Source organism: Amyelois transitella, chromosome 26, assembly GCF_032362555.1.
Source record: "Amyelois transitella isolate CPQ chromosome 26, ilAmyTran1.1, whole genome shotgun sequence".
NCBI classification, from domain to species: domain Eukaryota; kingdom Metazoa; phylum Arthropoda; class Insecta; order Lepidoptera; family Pyralidae; genus Amyelois; species Amyelois transitella.
Genome location: NC_083529.1, coordinates 1,988,662 through 2,008,376, shown reverse-complemented (window position 1 = coordinate 2,008,376; position 19,715 = coordinate 1,988,662). Strand labels below are relative to the sequence as shown.

The window sequence follows — 19,715 nt, the reverse complement described above, 5'->3', positions numbered from 1 at the left end:
AAAGTTATATTTTGTATCCCCTCTAAGAATCCCACCCGGATCTTTGACAAGAAAGCTTTTATATCATAAACATTTTCAAAACCTGTAAGGTTTTTTAAAAATATAACTTACTAGATACATCTTATTTAGCGAATAGTCAAACAATTCCAAGGCATATCTTGGAATTAAAAAGCATCTACTTTTTATGAATTATTCTTCTTCATTGTCCGATAATTTGGACTCGATCCCACCACAAGGAAGATCTTCCGCCAGGCTAGTTATGTCTGGGGAACCGCCGCCTGGAGAACAACTGACAGGTGATTTGCGATGATGGCGAAGCGTGATAGGTAGAGATGTCGTCACGCTAGTCACCTTATCGACTCAATTTCATCGTCCTGACTCACCTTACAAAATAAATAAAATATAATTTATTTTTTACGCATACAACATGGTTTCATTACTAAGATACCTTACAATGGGACACGAGTTTCGCCGATTCTCATACCCGTACCAAATCAAACAAGAATATACTCCGTTCATGTCACGAAAACAATAAGCCTTCTGGCATGTGTCGAAGCGGGACATTCGTAATTGTGACACATGTCACTAACGCGCACTCTACTCCTATTGTTGCTCTTAGGGTTGCAACGATATATCGAAAATCCGATAGTATCGATAATAACACAGCTATAATATTGATAGCTACATCGATAGTTCACAATCTCGATAATATTTGGAGAATATAAAGTGTAAAGTTTATTTAAATATATGTAATTTTTTCCGTTTCAAAAGTTTTCAGATAAGGAATTGAAGATTCGAATGAGTTTCTTTTTGTTGATTTACAGATTAATACACATATTTAGAATATCAATATTATCGTTACAAATCGTTGAAATTATACATGATTGATATTTGCATCAATCCGATAAAATTATTGATATGTATTACATATATCGATAATAATTTATCGAAATGATTAAAAATCAAAACCACCACCATCCCTAGTTACTCTGAATATTTTCACTTGTTCTCTGAGTAGTTTCCTAGTTACTCACAAAAGTTAGCTCCGAAAAATGCCTGCCTTTTTTATCGTATAACCTAAAGGGATTTCAATTACTTTAAATTTATATCAATTGCTTTTTAACAGTTTCCCATTGGGAAAAGAACTATTGTTTTAGTCCATTCTTCTTCTAAGCTTAGCATTTAAACCTATAAACGTTCTAAAACCCATTTGTTTTTCAAGAAAACCGAGTGCGGACATCTTAAAAGATTAAGTATTGACGTGAAAAATAGCATTTCTTTGGAGGTATAAAGTTTGGCACGCATAGAGTATTTAACTTATTTGAAAAAGAGCGCGCAGTATTGTAATTTATAAAAAACAAATAGCTATTCATAAATTCAAAAACTTTGTTCTTTGTTTTTAGGTTTTAATACAAAACGGCAACTTTTGTAGTGCAACCAAGATCATAAAGGGTCATGATGAATAGCTGCGCTAGATTACTACCTACCTATCTTTTCCTTTTGGTCCTTATCTAAACTGCTGGGAAAAACACACAACGTAAAAAGTTACTTTAAAGATGAATTGAATTTTGACAAGACTCGCTAACTAAGAAATTCGAGGCCAATACGCACTCTACGTATCAAATATTCTGAATGTCAAAAACTTCGTAACGTTCATGTCCTCCGGGAAGGAACTCTTTTCAAAGATAAATTATCCCGATTTGTTCGACATCAAACTAAACTTCTAATATGCGAAGTTGGACATTATTTTTTAAGTTTTATTTTCCTTATCATTCTCTCTTTCTGTTATCTTTATCGTGTTCCTTTTTAGGAAAGATAAAAGACTGAAAGGCGACATCCAACTGTATGGATTTATGATGGAATTAAGATACATATACCTACTTAGTGACAGGTTACTAGCTCATCGCCTAAAAAGGAATCCCAAGTTTATAATCCTAGCCCTTAGTCGCCTTTAACGAAATCCATGGGAAAGATATACATACATACATACATACATAAAATCACGCCTCTTTCCCGGAGGGGTAGGCAGAGACTACCTCTTTCCACTTGCCACGATCTCTGCATACTTCTTTCGCTTCGTCCACATTCATAACTCTCTTCATACAAGCTCGGCGGTTTCGGGTACTTTTGACCTGACCCTTTACCAGGACGTCCTTAATTTGATCAAGATACGTTCGTCTAGGTCTTCCCACTCCGACCTTTCCCTCCACACTCTCCTTGTATATCTGCTTAGTCAACCTGCTTTCATTCATCCTCTCCACATGACCGAACCATCTTAACATACCCTTTTCTATTCCTGTAACTACATCTTCTTTCACATCACAACATTCCCTTATCACGCTGTTCCTTATCCTGTCACTCAATTTCACACCCATCATACTCCTTAACGCTCTCATTTCCACTGCATTTATTCTGCTTTCATGCTTCTTTTGCCATACCCAACTTTCACTCCCATACATTAATGTCGGGACCAACACGCCCCTGTGCACAGCCAGTCGAGCCTTTTTGGATAGTTTCTGACTGCTCATAAAGGCATGCAAAGCTCCATTCACCATGTTCCCCGCGTTCACTCTCCTTTCAATATCACTATCATACTTGCCATCTGATGTAAACTTTGATCCTAGATATACAAACTCTTTCACTTGCTCCACTTTTTCTCCTCCAATCAAAATATTACATGCTGTCATTTCTTTCTCCATTTCAAAAACCAGTGTTTTAGTTTTACTTACGTTCACTTTAATTCCTTTCTCTTTTAAAGCTTCATGCATACAGTTTACCATCTCCTGTTACTCCTCCGCTGATGACGCCAGTATAACCTGATCGTCGGCATAGAGCAGACATTTGACGAGTAACTCATTCATCCTTAATCCACTTTTAGACTCTTTCAAATCTGTCAAACAGCTATCCATAAATAGGTTGAACAGCCACGGTGACGCAACACATCCTTGCCTAACGCCTTTCTCAATCTTAAACCACTCAGTGTGCGCTCCGTTTATCCTGACACAAGCACTCGAATCCTCATATAAGGATTTCAGTGCTCGTATTAAGAGACTGCTCACCCCATGCATAGAAAGTGCTGACCACAATTCATTCCTCTCAACTCTGTCATAGGCCTTTTCCAGATCTACGAATGTGCAATAGACTTTTTGACTCTTGGCCAAAAACTTTTCGGCTATGCACCGCAAGGAAAAGACCTGATCAGTACATCCCATTCCCTTTCGAAATCCCGCTTGAGCATCCCATATTTTGTCATCAGTTTCATTCCTGACTCTATTAATCAATACCTTAGCATACAATTTGCCGACGACGCTAAGCAGGCTTATACCACGATAATTTTTGCAGTCCAGCTGTGACCCTTTTCCTTTGTAAAGTGGCACGATAACAGCCTTACACCAATCTTTTGGTACTCGGCCGCTTCTCCAACACAAATTGAAAAGGCAGTACAACTGACTAGCTACTACGCCTTTTCCTGCTTTAAGCATCTCGACCGACACTCTATCACACCCAGCAGCCTTTCCCGCTTTCATACTCTTAAGTGCTTCCACAATTTCGAACATTTCAATTTCGCCTTCCATCTCATTCTCTTTTTCTTCGCTATAGCAGAAATCTTTCTTATTTCCTTCCTTTTTTTCAAATAAACTTTCAAAATAGTCCTTCCATATCTTTAGTACACATTCTTCTCCTTTCACAACGCTACCATCCTGGCATCTGATCCTAGTCAGCTCTCTGGTTATAGTATTTCCTCGGGCTGACCTTACGGATTTCCAGAATACTTTCAGATTTGACTGAAAGTCTTCTGATAGCCTTTTATCAAAATCCTCTTTATACTCTTCTTTCTTTCTAATCACAGCTTTCTTAACCAAATCTTTCATTTTCTTATATTCCTTACGTGCTTCATTCACATCTTCATCTATAACCTCTTGCATTCTTAAGTTAGCTTTTGCTGCTAACAAATCCAGCCATGCTTTCTTCTTTAATCGCACAAGTTCTTGCACATCTTTACTTTCCACGCATCCACGCATTTTTGTGATTTTTTCCTTTCCTTCTTCTACTTACACCACACACTTCAACAGCTACTTTCACAATTCTTTCTTTAAATTCCTTCCATCCATCTTCAATATCGCTCATTTCCTCTAAATCTTCAAATTCATCCTTCAGTCTATTAATATACTTCTTACCTACATCCATATCTTGCAAATTTTCTACTTTTACTCTTTCCAAAGCGCTGGTTTGCTCCCTTACCCTGTGCCGCCAGCGATTGAAGATACCCCTTATCCGGGATATCACCAGTAAATGGTCCGAGTCAATGCCAGCACCGCGATATGCACGGGTATCCAGCACTTTGTTCTTCAATCTTTCATCTACAATCACAAAGTCTATCATACTTTTTAAAATACCTTCCACTCTTGTGTAGGTGTGGATCTCTTTATGTTGAAACATTGAGTTCGACACAAAAAGATCCCACTCTAGACAAATTTCTAATACACTTCTTCCATTATCATTCACCTTTTCGTCACCAAACGCACCAAGCACCTTTTCATATCCATCACGCTTTACACCCACCCATCCATTAAAATCACCTAACATAATAATCTTCTCATTTGGCTTGGTAACTTTCAATACTTCTCTTACACTATTCCAGAACTCCTCGTTTTCGCTTTTTGCTGATGTTGTACCCCTCGAACCCACATCCCAAGGTGCATAAACACCTAGAACGAAGATCCGAGTGATTCCAACTTTCAGCCTAATCCATAGAAGACGAGGGCTGACACACTCATACTCATTCACGCACTCAGCCATTCGTGCAGAAAGAATTAGACCGACCCCTTGCCAGCCTCGGCTGGTACTGGAAATTCCAGACCAATACGCCGTGTAAGGGCCGTGCTGCGTCGCGTCGCATCCTTTCCGCTTCGTTTCATTCACGCACAACACATCCAAACGTCTTTCATCCATCATCTGGCATACTTCCTCAATCTTATCCTTCATTCCTCCTCTTACATTCATCGTCGCAAAGCGGCTTTCAGCAGACCGCATACCGCTCCCGCCGGGAACGAGACGTGATGGGGTGCGGACACCATCGCCGCCATTTATATGCTTTTTAAGGTTCATAATGCGATTCCCACGAGACGCTAGGGAAAAATTTTGTCCGCCCCAGCAGAGCCCCGCATGCCAGGGTAAGGCTAGCCATTACCTGGGGGTCGCCCAACCCCATGGCGGAAGTGGCACGCTCGAGACTAGGCTCGCCCCTAGCCATGCATCCATCGGCGCGGCAGACCTTAGATTGGCAGGGATTTACATTAAAGAGGAATCCCAAGTCTATCCCTTAGTCGCCTTTTACGACATCCACGGGAAAGAGATGGAGTGGTCCTATTCTTTTGTAATGGTGCCGGGAACCACACGGCATTGCCGGGAACCACACGGCATCGGAAAGATATAGAGTAGTTATATTCTAAAGTGCTGGAGACTACATATATATATATATACTCATCATATTTCACCATTTACGGGGTAGACAGAGCCAACAATCTCGACAATACTGAAAGGCCACGTTCAGATGGCTAAGTAATGAAATGAAATTAATAATTTACAATATTTCAAGCCGGGGACTTACATCAGCTTCCTGAGAGGAACAAAAGGTACATCTGTATGCTCTGTAAATTAATAATCCTTCTCCGTATTAAATATTTTAACAGGTTGCTCTGTTTAAAACGGTGGATGTTGTTTTAAATCTCCTACCAAATCAATATAATTCGTGAGTTGTCGTGTTTACATACATACATATGGTCACGTCTATATCCCTTGCGGGGTAGACAGAGCCAACGGGCTTTAAAAAATTGAATGGCCACGTTCAGCTTTTTGGCATATGATAGAATTGAGATTCAAATAGTGAAAGGTTGCTCGCCCATCGCCTAAAAAAGAATCCCAAGTTTGTAAGCCTATCCCTTGGTCGCCTTTTACGACATCCATGGGAAAGAGATGGAGTGGTCCTATTCTTTTTTGTATTGGTGCCGGGAACCACACGGTACGGTTGTCGTGTTTATGTGTAAATAAATATATACGGGATAAATTACATACAATGAGTTAGTAGAATTAAGATCGAGACTTGTGTTACGAGATACTGACTCAACGATGATATATTTTATGATAGATATTTATAAAGATAATATCCGAGACCCAGGCCAATCAGAAAATTCGTTTCTCATCACGCCCTGGTCGGGATTCGAACCCGGAACCAGTTGGGACACAGCCAAGCGTACTACCGCTGCGCCACAGAACCTCGTCAGTCGTAATTATTATCCTTCTTGCGTAGGTTTTAATTAAATTCTCATCGCTCTGGAGAGGACCCCAGGAAAATAACCTGAGACCTGACAATCTTGTCTTCGAATTCAAGATTGTGGTCAAGTATTTACAAAAACGTGACTCCTGTCTGACGTCCACAACCTTTTCTGAACCTAACTCATATTGGACAATGATTACACGTTCAGTTAGTTGCCTTGTACCTCACAATATTTTTCCTTACCGTATAAGCTTAGGTTAGCAATAAAACTAATGTGCGTTAGGTAAGAGTTACCTTAAGAGTTTAAGGCGAATGTGAAAAGGCCTAGAACGTATATTGATTAAATCGGGGACATTCTAGTCATGGGTACCTTAATCAGACGTACGAAAAGATTTATCAATTTGGATGAAACAAAACATGTATGCAGGAATCGTAGAAAGCAGAAAGATAAAGAGTTTATGTTATTATAAGTGTTTGTATTTGTGGAGCTATCGATTTAGGTATGGTTTTGAAAATTCAAAGATTTATACATTTAAGAGTAAAATCACATCGTAATCTCTTAAGAGAGACAGATCCAACAGTCTTGAAAAGACTGAAAGGCCACGTTCAGCTGTATGGCTTAATGATGGACTTGAGATTCAAATAGTGACAGGTTGCCAGCCCATCGCCTAAAAGGGGAATCCCAGGTTTTTTAAACTGTTCCCTTGATTGACTTTTACAACCTGCACGGGAAGAGAAGCAGCTGGCACACACTTAGTTTTTTTTGCTACCAAACCAACATGGAAAGGTATGCTTAAAAGATTTATATGAAAAATATATGTTCTCAATTGTTTTAATTTACATAATAAAGTTAACGACCCTGTTTAATATTTAAATTCGAAACGACTACTTAATTGGAAATGCTTAAAACGTATTTAAAACATAATTATAAGCAATTTAATTAACCGTTGTAAATTAAACAATTTGAATTTTGGGCCGAATAGGACCGCTCCACCTCTTTCCCATGGATGTCGTAAAAGGCGACTAAGGGATAGGCTTATAAACTTGAGATTCTTCTTTTAGGCGACAGGCTAGCAACCTGTCACTATTTGAATCTCAATTCTATCATTAAGCCAAATAGCTGAAAGTGGCCATTCAGTCTTTTCAAGACTGTTGGCTCTGTCTACCCCGCAAGGGATATAGACGTGACGATATGTATGTATGTATGTATGAATTTTGGGCAGTTTTATTTATTGGATACTTACTGAAATTCTGCCCAGGTTATGCTTCCGTCCCGTGGAAATTACCAGAAAGAAAAATCATTAATTAATCTACATTAAACTACATTAATCTACATCAAGGTACATTAATCTACATTAATACATACATACTTACATAAAATTACGCCTCTTTCCCGGAGGGGTAGGCAGAAACTACATCTTTCCACTTGCCACGATCTCTGCATACTTCCTTCGCTTCATCCACATTCATAACTCTCTTCATGTACATTTACATTAGTTTAATTACAATAATTAATTATTTTGTTACATTAATAAATTATTAAACATATTCTTAAGTCGCCTTTTACGACATCAATAGAGAAAGATATGGTCTCCATAGTATGGACACATACTACAAATTAAACTTGTACTCGTAGGTAACCCTTTTATTTAATTGTTACAGGTGAATGCGCACCAACACTCGCCCCCTGGAAACCCAGCAATGAAGTGACCACGAGCGAAACAGTACATCACAACCAAAACATAGACAGCCATGGCATCTACGATATTAACGATATCGTCCATTTTGAAGACAACGATATAGTCATGAGAGACGCTAAAAGTGATCTTAACAGTTTGGACAACTCTATAGTTCAATTTAAGAAATATCACGACATTAAAAAAATAAAACCGGAATTGAATATAAGAAATAATGAGCTAAGTAATGATATTGATGGTGACGTGAAAAGTGATGAGTTGAAGGTGATGAAAATGGATAAAGTTGATGGTGAATGCGAGTGTCAACATGGCGGAGGCTGCGTCGGGGGAGTGTGCTTGTGTCCGTTGGGTTATGCTGGAGTTAAATGCGAAATTACACTGGATTTGAAGGTTTGAATTTCTTTAATTTATTGCATTAGGGAAGAGTAAATACTCTTCCCTAATGCAATAAATTAAAGAAAAATAAATGTATACGTTAATTCACATACGTTAATAAATGTATGCGTTATTAAAATTAATAACGCATACATTTATTAACGTGATAGAGCATTTAAATACTTATATATACATATATAGACAATTTATAAACGCACAAAGCTGTGTATCATCAGTTGGAAAAGAAAAGAAAAAATGAGATAGATTAAAAATTAATTTATCCAAAAACTTGTTTGAAGGAAATGCAAATAATAATCACTGTTGAAGCTTAAATTTCACGTATATACAAGTTCTAGATTTGAATACTCTTTATACTTATTTCTCGCGAACTTATCGGAAAAACCTAGTAACCCGATGTTCAAAGAAAACTAAGAACTCCATTACAGTTTAAAGAACTTTGTTTGAAGTTCGTAATAAAACTGTTTGTACTGCCTTTTTCGACAAGACTAGACTTTATTTTATTTTTTTTACTTTCAACCTCAAACTTAGTCTTGAACAAGGTACGGCATATCGTCCATAACTGGTCTTGTGGGTGTTTCTGCTAGTATTTTAGAAAAAGGGTGATCAAAAAGCAATAACTTAGTAAAAATTAATCATAGCCCTGTTATATCCCACAATCTTGAAGGTCTAAGTCAGGTTTTTACACGAAGCGACTCCCGTTTGACCTTCGCGACTTTGCAGGGGAACCTAACTTATATTGGATTATAATTACACATAAAGTTTCCTAAATGTGCAGCTTTTGGAAAAAGGAATTTGGAACAACTCGAATGCGCTTAAAAATTGCACGCTCTTTTGAGTAGAACCTTCAATGCTCTTCATTACGTGAATTTAATACTTAGTCGGTAATTCTTTATAACTCTACATAATCTAAGTATCTACATAATAATTTCAGCAAAGATTATTTTCTTGTTTCGTACTTCTTAGAGCGTGTTTTAGGAGTCGAGTTTTAGTTTTATCTGAATATCTTTTAAACCCTATGTTCCATGCTTTACAGGTGCCACGATTCAACGGTTCCTCGTACTTGAGGCTACCAGGTCTGGGAAACTCAGCTCAAGCGTGGCTTGATATACAAGTAAGTTAATAACTAGGTAGCTAAGATTTTCTTGACGGCCTCCGTGGCGTGGTAATGCGGTTGTCAGAGGTCCCGGGTTCGGGTTTGAAAACTACATTCTCTGAAATATGTAGGTACATTAAAAGAATTTAATAATTTAGTAAAAATTACGTTAGTATCCACTGAAGAAAAAAGCTTCTGTTAGCGTTAAAGCTCTTGGGCAAAGGTTAACATAAACCTTGTAGTAAACAAAATACAGTGTGTGCCACCTGCTTCTTTTCCGCGCAGATTGTAAAAGCCGAGGTTGGGAAAGGCTTAACCTGGGTTATTTAAGGTTATGTTCTAGCAACATGTTATTTAGTTAATTCCATAAAGTCATTCAGCTGTACGTGAACTTCGAGCCTCTGCAAGACGTGTTTACTTGAAAAAGAAATTTGTTATTTTTTGAAGAGAGAGAAGCTTATAAATTGACTCAACCCCCTCGGGACCCTAAAACACTTTAAGCAAGCAACGAACCCCAACAGACTCTAAAGTTATAACAAATTGGCTCACTAATGTCCATTTCAATTGTTCTTTGCTCTAAATGTTTTGTTTTTACGCAGATGTGAGGTAATGGGCGTACTAAAAGTCGAGGGCAGAGAATTGGGTGAATAGGAGCCATTTAAAATTTTTGCGAGCGAAAACTTGATTTGCTGACTGTGACTAACAAAGTAATTTGCAAAATGGCGGTAAAAGAAAGAATGCATCTTCTAATGAAATAAACAACATAAATAAACAATGAATACAATGATCATGTATTTTTCAAATAAATAAATAGATATCTAATAGGTATCTTAATCCACCTAATCAAACAGACTGAGCTAGTCCCAAAATTGGTTACACTGAGTTATCTTGGAGTTAATTTCCATAATACATAAAATCGCTCCTATTTTCGGAGGAAAAGATATACTAGTGTTCGCCATAGAGTTAGCAACCTGTCACTATTCTAATCTCAATTCTATCATTAAGCCAAACAGCTATACGTGCATTATCAGTATTTTCAAGACTGTCGACTCTGTCTTTCCCGCGAGGAATTCTTTATTATACTCACTTATATATATATATATTATAGCTATAAGTAGTGTAGTTAATAGAAGAGCGGCGTCTCCTGGCACAGGCGTAACGCTTAAAAGGAGGCACCAATCTACAACTGTGTTGCTCATGTAAAGAGTTTTTGAAAATAAACATTTTATTTATTTATTTATTTTATTTATTTATATACACGTGATTAGATATACGAGTATATGCAGAGAGAAACTTGCGCTCTTTCATATTAAACCAAGAAATAGTTCAATTTGAAATGAGCAATCGAGTTCTTGAGCAGGTTTAATAAACTGAGGAATTTAATTAAAACGCGGGCACTACCTATGTATATTGGTATAACTATAACCTCTAACGTGAGTAATATCATTTGCAAAGTTGGCAGAGTTACAAACTGATTCTCTGTGGGGCTGCACGATATGAAAGTACTATTGAAACTAGTATTAATTGCAGTTATTGGTGCTGCCATCTATTAGTAATTTTATGTGACCACGGCTTTCTAGTTTAACGTTATTTATGTAACTTACAATTTTTATACCTATGCTTTTTTCTAGTAAAATAAAAGTGATGACATCTGCTTTATCAGTGACTAGCTTTTACCTGCAGTTTCGCCTGCGTTAATTTTGCGCCACCTACAATAGAATACGGGTTTTTCGCTTATCTCACTAAAACTAGCTTTATCGGGGTAAATATACTACCCTGCCTATACTTCTCCAAACTCTTAACTTTGTATAGACAATATTTTTTTGAGAAACCACTGAGGAAAATAAGATCATTTAGTACTGATTTGAAAGAGGAAATAATAAAATGACTTATAGTTTTTGTAACATATCGAATCGCGGACTGCTTATACCATAAGTCATATTAGCGTATTGCGGATTTCATTCGCATTACTTAATCGATTCTAGTTTGAAGAAGAAACTAAGACTTCACGTCGTTAAAATAACGTAAAGTTAAAAAAAAAGTACCTCCCACGTTCGATCATGGTTATAGGCTGAACCCGAATCTACCCCAATGGTGAAACGGGGAAAAACGAATATGATGGGGCAGATGGGCAACATAGGGTGAAACAAAACTTCGTTCATTAATTGCACAGCGCAGTTCGTTAAACTTTTAACAGATATTTACGAGTGTAAACTTCTTTGAGAGCTCACGACTATTTTGTTTTCATTGGCCGAAGATCGATTGCCCGCCGCTTCGCTCGCTCGATTTCATTAAAAGTTTACCGATATTAATAATGTAGTTTTCTTGCTTTAACGATTCTCGACGAGAGATGTTCTCGTGTAGTGGAAATATATACCACACTTGTTCAGTTTGGAAAATGAGTTTATATATTTTAGTACGCGTTATACTTTAATTTACCAACTTTTAATTACTTATTCGTATCGTACTAAAGTTTTATGATGGATATATACGAAATTCTAAATTAAAATTTCTGTACAGTAATAGATTACAGTTGATAAGCGTCGTACCATAGGTAGATAATCAATTAGACTTTTAATTAATTACATACATGCAATTAATCAGGTATATATCTCCTGCAGGGTAGACAGAGCCAACAGTCTCGAATAGACCACGTTCAGCTGTTTGACTTTATGATAGAATTGAGATTTAAATAGTGACAGGTTGCTAGTCCATTGCCTAAAAAAATAATTCCAAGTTTATAGGTCGCCTTAAGTCGGCTTTTTTCGATGTCCAAGGAAAAAAGATGGAGTGGTTCTACTCTAATACTAAATAAATTCCTGTCATTTAAACCAGCTATGAAAGTAGAAGCTACCAGCTATAAATTTTGACTCATGACTCGAAAATCCCTTGGACCCCTGTACCGATTAATCAGTTACTGATGTTAGTCAGATATGATCATAAAGAGTAAGTTATTGTGAGTCTCAAATATTTTGTATTCTTTACCAGATAACCCTTAAACCAACGAGCGGCGATGGATTGGTGCTGTACAACGCTGAGCATGCGAGTGGCGATGGGGACTTCTTCTCGCTTCACCTCAGAGACTATTACGTTGAGTTCGCTTTTGATCTTGGCTCTGGGATTGCTCTGGTCAGGTTGGTTATATCTCTTATAATTTCTTAAGAAGTTTTAGCTGTGCTTATGTGAGGTCAACTTATGATACTTCATGTACCTAAGTGATTTCTTATATTTGATTTGTCAAATTGTTTGATTGATGGTCAGTTACACATCCTTGGGTCGTTTTTATTGTGCTAGTAGTTACCTTTTATCGTTATCTACGACTTTCATAGTATTAAATAAACAGTTACCTATTCGACTCCGTTGAAAACTTCAAATGTGTTGCAAATATATGTGTTAGTATTTATAGAAATTATTGTTTTTTACATACATACATATGATCACGTCTATATCCCTAGCGGGGCAGACAGAGCCACCAGTCTTGAAAAGACTGATAGGCCACGCTCAGCTGTTTGGCTTAGTGATAGAATTGAGATTCAAATAGTGACAGGTTGCTAGCCCATCGCCTAAAAGAGGAATCCCAAGTTTATTAGCCTATCCCTTAGTCGGCTTTTACGACATCCGTGGGAAAGAGATGGAGTGGTCCTATTCTTTTTTGTAATGGTGCCGGGAACCACACGGCACCGTGCTGCTGCGGCTGCAGGCTGCGCAAAAACCTCCCAATAAAAATTTTAATTAATAAGGTAATATTTTTAATTATTTTTTTATATGTTTTAGGTCCGCTTACCCTCTTCAACCTAACACATGGCACCGAGTGTCCGTCAGCAGATCGGGCAAGCACGCCTCCCTCCGCGTCCGAGCGACGTCCACCCGTGACGTCACCGACGCGACGCGGTCCGTGACGTCACGGGGCACGGCCAGAAGACTGACGTTGCATCAGCCCATGCTGTTGGGAGGAGCGCCTCACCCGTTACCGGAGCGATTGGCGCTGAGGAGCTCTTACAGTGGTTGTGTTGGACAGGTATGCTAGGGGTAGCTGTATATGCTGCAGTGCAGTTTGTTACCGCTTCTTCTGCACTGACGCCTTGGAAGCGGCAGTAAACTTAGTTTTTAAGTAATTTATTTGACGTCAACCAATGTTGTTAAACCATACGTTTTGACAATTATTAAGCGATATATAGTATCCTGTAGTAATGAATAAAAATTTTGAATTTTGAATATTTTTTTTTTGGTATGTGTAAAACTTTTTCATTATATTTAATACTAGAGGCCGTCTGCGACTTCGTCCGCCTATCATAACGTAACTATCAATCCCGCGGGAACTTTAGGTTAAAGAATGTTATGCTTAATGTTAAAATGTCTTTAGCCCCCTACATACCAAATTTCATCGAAATCTGTACAGTAGTATTTTCGTGAAAGAATAACAAACGTCCATACATACTAACAAACTTTCGCATTTATAATATTGGTAGGCTGTAGAAGGTGGAAAATAAGCACTTACATATTTTGATTCGTCCATTATTATCTGCATTTTATAAATTGAACTTCACAACAGTCATTCCATTTAAAAGAACGAAACAGGGTTAATCGACACCTCACTAGGGCGAATACATAGTGTCGAAATTAAAATAAAGAAGAATAAAGAGCAGTTTTTGAATGTTCGATGTGCTATTTTTGTTATGGATAAGATTTTTAAAGTAAAGTAGGTCGTCAGTCCAATTTTTTATTTTTAATAATACTATATACTGAGCAGCTTATTAATTCTATTTCAGCTGGTGATAAACGACGAGGAACTCTCAGTAGTATCTTCAGCACTTGGCGGGGTCAATGTGGATAACTGTGATGGACATAACAGCACATGTGTGTAAGTATCAACTATCAAGTATTCCTCTTCCAAGACATATTATTAAAATTGGGTAGAAGGGACAGGCCGAAGATATCCTTGTAAGAAGTCGCGAGAAATTACTTTAAAAGCGGACCTCGGTCCCTGAAAATAGCGGTAAAGGATTAACCGGAATTGTAAGATGAGAGAAAGAGAGAGACTTGATTTACGTGGATATTTGGTATCTGAAAATAAGAGACAAAAGAATTTAAAGAGAGACGTATAAAAAAAAATCTCACTTTGCCTGCTATGTGTGTTTAAAGAATAGGTTTTTTTTATTGTTAGATATAATTAAGAGAAAATTTTAAAGCTTGTGCTACCTTTTAAACATAATATTACAAATACAATTGTTTTTGCCGGTTGACTGGAAGAGATCCCTTTATGGGATAAGTCCGCCATTGCTAGTGATTTGTTTATTTTATAACTTTGTACTATTTTCTTGTTACTGTGTAAATTTCTATGCAATAAAGATATTATTATAAACAAACAAACAATTTAAAATTTCTTATTTTTTTCTTGTTTATAAATTTACGTAAAATGTTGTCTTTTATTCCAGTGACAAAAACCTCTGCATTGAAATACTTGAACCAGTGCCCCAGTATCCACAAAATATTTCTGAAAACGAGGTACACCACTCAATTGTACCAAAAAAAGGATTCCATCCGAAATACCACAAAGTTAAATCGAAGAAACACTCACAACATATTCGCATTGAGAAGTTTAAGAAGAAGAAGTTTATTCCAACAAAAAAATACCAATACTTCCAAGATCAGAAAATAAATGAGATTGTTACAGATGGGCCTTATGACGGCAGGACTTATATGCAAGTGAAATATTTGAACAATAACGAAATTAATTGGGGCGATACTAACACGTATCCCAGCTTTACTGGGAAAGACAGTTTTATTCACATAGATGACGAGGAAACCATGAAAAGGTAAGGAGAGTAAAGTTTTTTATGATATTTTAATGCTGAAAATGAAAAGGTCTCAATAACAATGCAATAAATAGACTTGTGTGATATTGAATAAGATGATGTAATAGTTCAGAATTTCTTAAAAACTTTAAATTAATGAACGTTCTTATGACATAAGTATGTATCATAAAGGAAATCTAAATATAATCTAAAATCTAATATTCCAAAAATCCAAGATTGTATTTATTAGTGAAGTGAGGAGAAGAGTCACCTCCAGCCATACTTGACCCCCTATAGTTTGGTTTATATGAACAGGGTCATGTTTATCGTCAGACGAATTTATCTAGCGAAACTATTTAGATCAATATTTATTTTTATTTATTTATACTTTATTGCACCTTAAGTAATTTAAAATAGGTGGAATTAATTCTACAAAACATTCTCTATCAATCGACCTCTTAGACCTGACCTTAGATAGATAAAAAATAAAAATAAACATTTTACATAATAAACAAAAATTTTTACTCTGGAATTTTCTTCGCAGATTGCTAAGCTATACGCTGGACATCAACATCCGTTTCCGGTCGATGTCCGCGAACGGCCTGCTCGTGTGGAGCGGCCGCGCGCCCCTCTCCCCGCCCGGGGACTTCCTCTCGTTGGCTGTCGAGAATTCAGTGCTGGTTTTCAGGTGAGCTTCTTTTGTTTCTGATCTCCTGGTACATTTTAAATGAAATAGCCAGAAACGTAACTCAGACAAAAGATAATCGGAAAGAGTTCCTCTTATTGGCTGTGTGCTTCTTTTGTTTCTGATCTCCTAGTACATTTTACATGAATTAGCCCAGTAACCAGGAACGTAACTCAGACTTAAGACTGTCCAAAGGCGCAGAGACTTCCTCGGTCAAGAATTCAGTGCTGGTTTTCAGATGAGCTTCTTTCGTTTCTTTTTTCCTAGTACTTTTTATATCTGATCGCTGAGAAACCATGAACGGTAACGTAACATGCTCCGACGCATAGCCGTTGAGAGGGAACGCGCAAATACAAATTCATTATTTTGTTCATGTGTCAATGTATTTTGACCATTAATTAATACCCTACATGTCCAAATTTTTATACAACATAATTTGTGAAGTGAAGGCTGGACAAAGAGAAAATATATTATTATAAAATAATTTGGATATTTTAATGAGAAAACAAATTGTTTTCGCGTCTGTTACAGATACGATCTTGGAAGCGGAGAAGTTGTCATAATAGCAAATCACACGAAGGTAGACGACGGACTGTGGCACAGAGCGCGGGCTACCAGGTGAATACTGGTTTTATTAAATTTCATTTTTAAATACATCCATTAATGCCTCCAGCTGGGTCGCATGTCTGGGACAATTCGTTTTCCCGTATTTTCACCCAAAAATTTTCAAGATTAATGTCTCTGTCTACCCTGCAAGGGATATATACGTGATTAAATGTATGTAATTTTCCATGTATGTATGACTTTTTTTGATAAAATTGTAATCACCGCTCGGTCAACCATGTACTTAAATTCTAATAAATGGTGGGCTTCAAGCAATTAATCTACTTCTAATGTGAACCCCTATGTACTATTATTTTAAAATTAATTATTATTGCAGAAATAGACAAGCTGGAGTTTTGGAAGTGGACGGATTGGGTTCCGTTGGTAAAGTTTCTCCAGGGAAACTGAAACAGCTGAACACTGAAAATGGACTCTATATAGGTTTGTTACCATTCTTTCTATATTTATTTTTCTCATATCTGGGCGAAAATTCGCTAAATATTATGATTTCATTTTCATTTAAATCAGTTATTTTATAATTGTACTGGTAGGTATAGGTTTGATGGAATTATGTCCAACATAATATGAGGTTTGGAATTTTGGAAAGATATATACGAGTATGTATAGTCGCTGCCTACCTGTGCCTTATAAAAAATGTTTTTTACTGATTATTATCTTTTGCAGGAGGACTGCCATCTATAGAACTGAACACGATGGGAAAATACAAAACCGGCCTAGTTGGCTGCGTGTCGCAAATATCTCTGAGCGGGGATTTCGATATACCCCTCTCTTTGTCCAAATTACCCCACACGATCACGAATAACGTAGGGAGGTGCACACCATAAAAATAAGAGAATTCATTTAAATGAATCGAACGATTCATTTAAGTGAATTTGTTCGTTATATGGCGCTAACTGTCCGGTTCATTTATTAGTTCCGATTTAATTCTTTAAAATTCATTTCAACGTTTAATGTAAGACTATTACTATGTTTGAGGTAGAAAGAAGTGGTTTGATTTATGTATTTTTCATAAATAAAAAGAAAAAAACTCTTTACCAAGATTATTTATTTTTACAACAAGAAAAGTAGAAGCAAAGAAATTAAACAGTGATTTGAAAAAAAAGTTAAATTATTCTACGAAGTGATGGTTTCCACAAATTTAAGTTTCAATAAATGAACCGGATTGTTTAGGCGCAAATAAATTTAGACATGTTTCATTCATTTTGTTCATTCATTTATTAGAACCCATTTATTGGCGCGTTTTCGTTCCGATCTGTTTAAATGAATGACCAATTAATTTGTAACTCTGTACCTACATATCAACGTAATGTAAAGTCGGCGGCAATAATATACAATATCAATATTTATATTGCCATTTACATAAACAATTATAACTTATTAAACGAAATAAGCTTAGTCAATTTAGTAATAGGATATCAGTGAACCTTTCCTTTATTTTATCTTATCCTGTATTTTCTTTTCTACTTATATTTATTTATTTATCTAATGATACCTTCTTGTCTATTTTTTCCATTGTCTATGGAACGTTTCAAAGTGCTTTACTATCTAGTAGATATGAGAAAAAAAAACTATTTGTAATGTTAAATTAAATGAAATTCTAGTCTTACGAGTGGTATGCACGCATTTTAGTTTTTATAATTTAAATGGAATAATAGCTAATCACGAAACTTGTTACCATGTGAGTGTATTTTATAAATAGTTCAATAAGTATACATACATAGCGTTTGTATATCGGGATTTTCATATGGACGTGGTTTAGAGAAATGTAAGTATCTAGTTAGTTACGATTAGAGTTTTATAAAAGCTTTTACTTGAGCGTGTCCTAAAATTAGTTTTACGCATTGCATTTCTTTGCTTACAATAAAAAAAACGGTTAATTGATATTTTAGCACGGCTTTAGTAATAATAATCATAGATATATTTATCAGGTAGTGTAATTTTAAATGCGCTTTGTATGTAATAATATATTCATACATTTGCAATTTGATTATTTAATGAATATAAAATTTAATTTATTTATTCATTTAAGTACTTAAACAGATAACTCGAATTCAATTGTAACTCTTAATTCATTAAATAATCAAAAAGCAAAATAAATATTTTCTACCTTATGAGCCCAGTTGGGATTTATTTCAACCCAATGATTTTGTCAATTATGTATTTCACAGGGTGTGGGAAATTTATATCATGCATATCCTGATTGTCCTGGTCACATCAAAGAACATTATCTTTTAATTTAATTAATTTGTAATTATCGACTGACGTTTTTCATTATAAGAATTTCAAATCTAACTCCTTCAGTAAAGTAAAAATTGAATGAAATCAGGAAAGTAATAAACACTATTCCTTTCAAATAATAAACGAACACTAATGGTTTGTAGTTAGTAAAATGGTTACTGTAATACTATATATACTTTTAATTTTTATCTACATACCTACCTTATTGCTTTTATTTATTATGTTTTGTTTGTTTTTCGTTATGTTATAATAAAAAAAAACATCAAATTAACCAAAGTTTTATAACTATAATTTCTCAAAGAATTTCCGTAAAATAGCCCTGAAATTACAGACTGCTTTTTTGTATATTTAAGAAACGACTACATACCTACTTGGTTTTGGGGTTACGATTGTATAAGTAGACCTACTTGTGACATATGGATAGCTTGACTAGCGTTAGTTTTGTATGTGAAACCTGTCCGATGTATTATATGCCGTTATTTGTACAAAATTATATCAATAAAATAAAATTAAAATGTACAAAATGACTTTCATTAAAGAAACCTTGAGGCAAATATTAATTTTTTTGAGCTACTGAACTGATCTAGATAATTGTTGACACGAAAAAAGAAATAAAGGCATTACTCTTAATTTTTAATAAATATCTCAAAGTATTATATTTTAATAAACAGTAAAGTAAAAACAGCATGGTTTTAATAAACTTAGAGGTATTATTGTCTCATAACGGGAACCTCCTCATTAACTTATTCATAAAAAAACATAGGTAATGGTCCACATATGTAAAGGAGAAGCAGGAAAACCCAGTCTAAAATCGAATTGAGCGGACAAGAAATACAAATCAACAGCTTTCCGACGTAAAAACCCGCTATTAAAGTGATTCACACAATCATTCAATTCATTCAAATGGTGC

General features: G+C 35.9%; 1 protein-coding gene across 1 annotated transcript in view; it reads left to right on the top strand.

Moving 5' to 3' along the window:
• LOC106138520 (pikachurin) overlaps positions 1-19,267 on the top strand; it is a 43,332-nt gene extending 24,065 nt beyond the window's left edge. The window contains exons 4-13 of the mRNA XM_060951841.1: positions 7,940-8,364; positions 9,404-9,481; positions 12,452-12,597; positions 13,238-13,481; positions 14,233-14,324; positions 14,899-15,279; positions 15,803-15,946; positions 16,475-16,561; positions 16,884-16,987; positions 17,231-19,267. Of these exons, the coding sequence (XP_060807824.1) occupies positions 7,940-8,364; positions 9,404-9,481; positions 12,452-12,597; positions 13,238-13,481; positions 14,233-14,324; positions 14,899-15,279; positions 15,803-15,946; positions 16,475-16,561; positions 16,884-16,987; positions 17,231-17,391 (1,862 nt within the window). The 3' untranslated portion in view covers positions 17,392-19,267. The remainder of the gene's footprint in view (positions 1-7,939; positions 8,365-9,403; positions 9,482-12,451; positions 12,598-13,237; positions 13,482-14,232; positions 14,325-14,898; positions 15,280-15,802; positions 15,947-16,474; positions 16,562-16,883; positions 16,988-17,230) is intronic.
• The last annotated feature ends 448 nt before the right edge of the window (positions 19,268-19,715 follow it).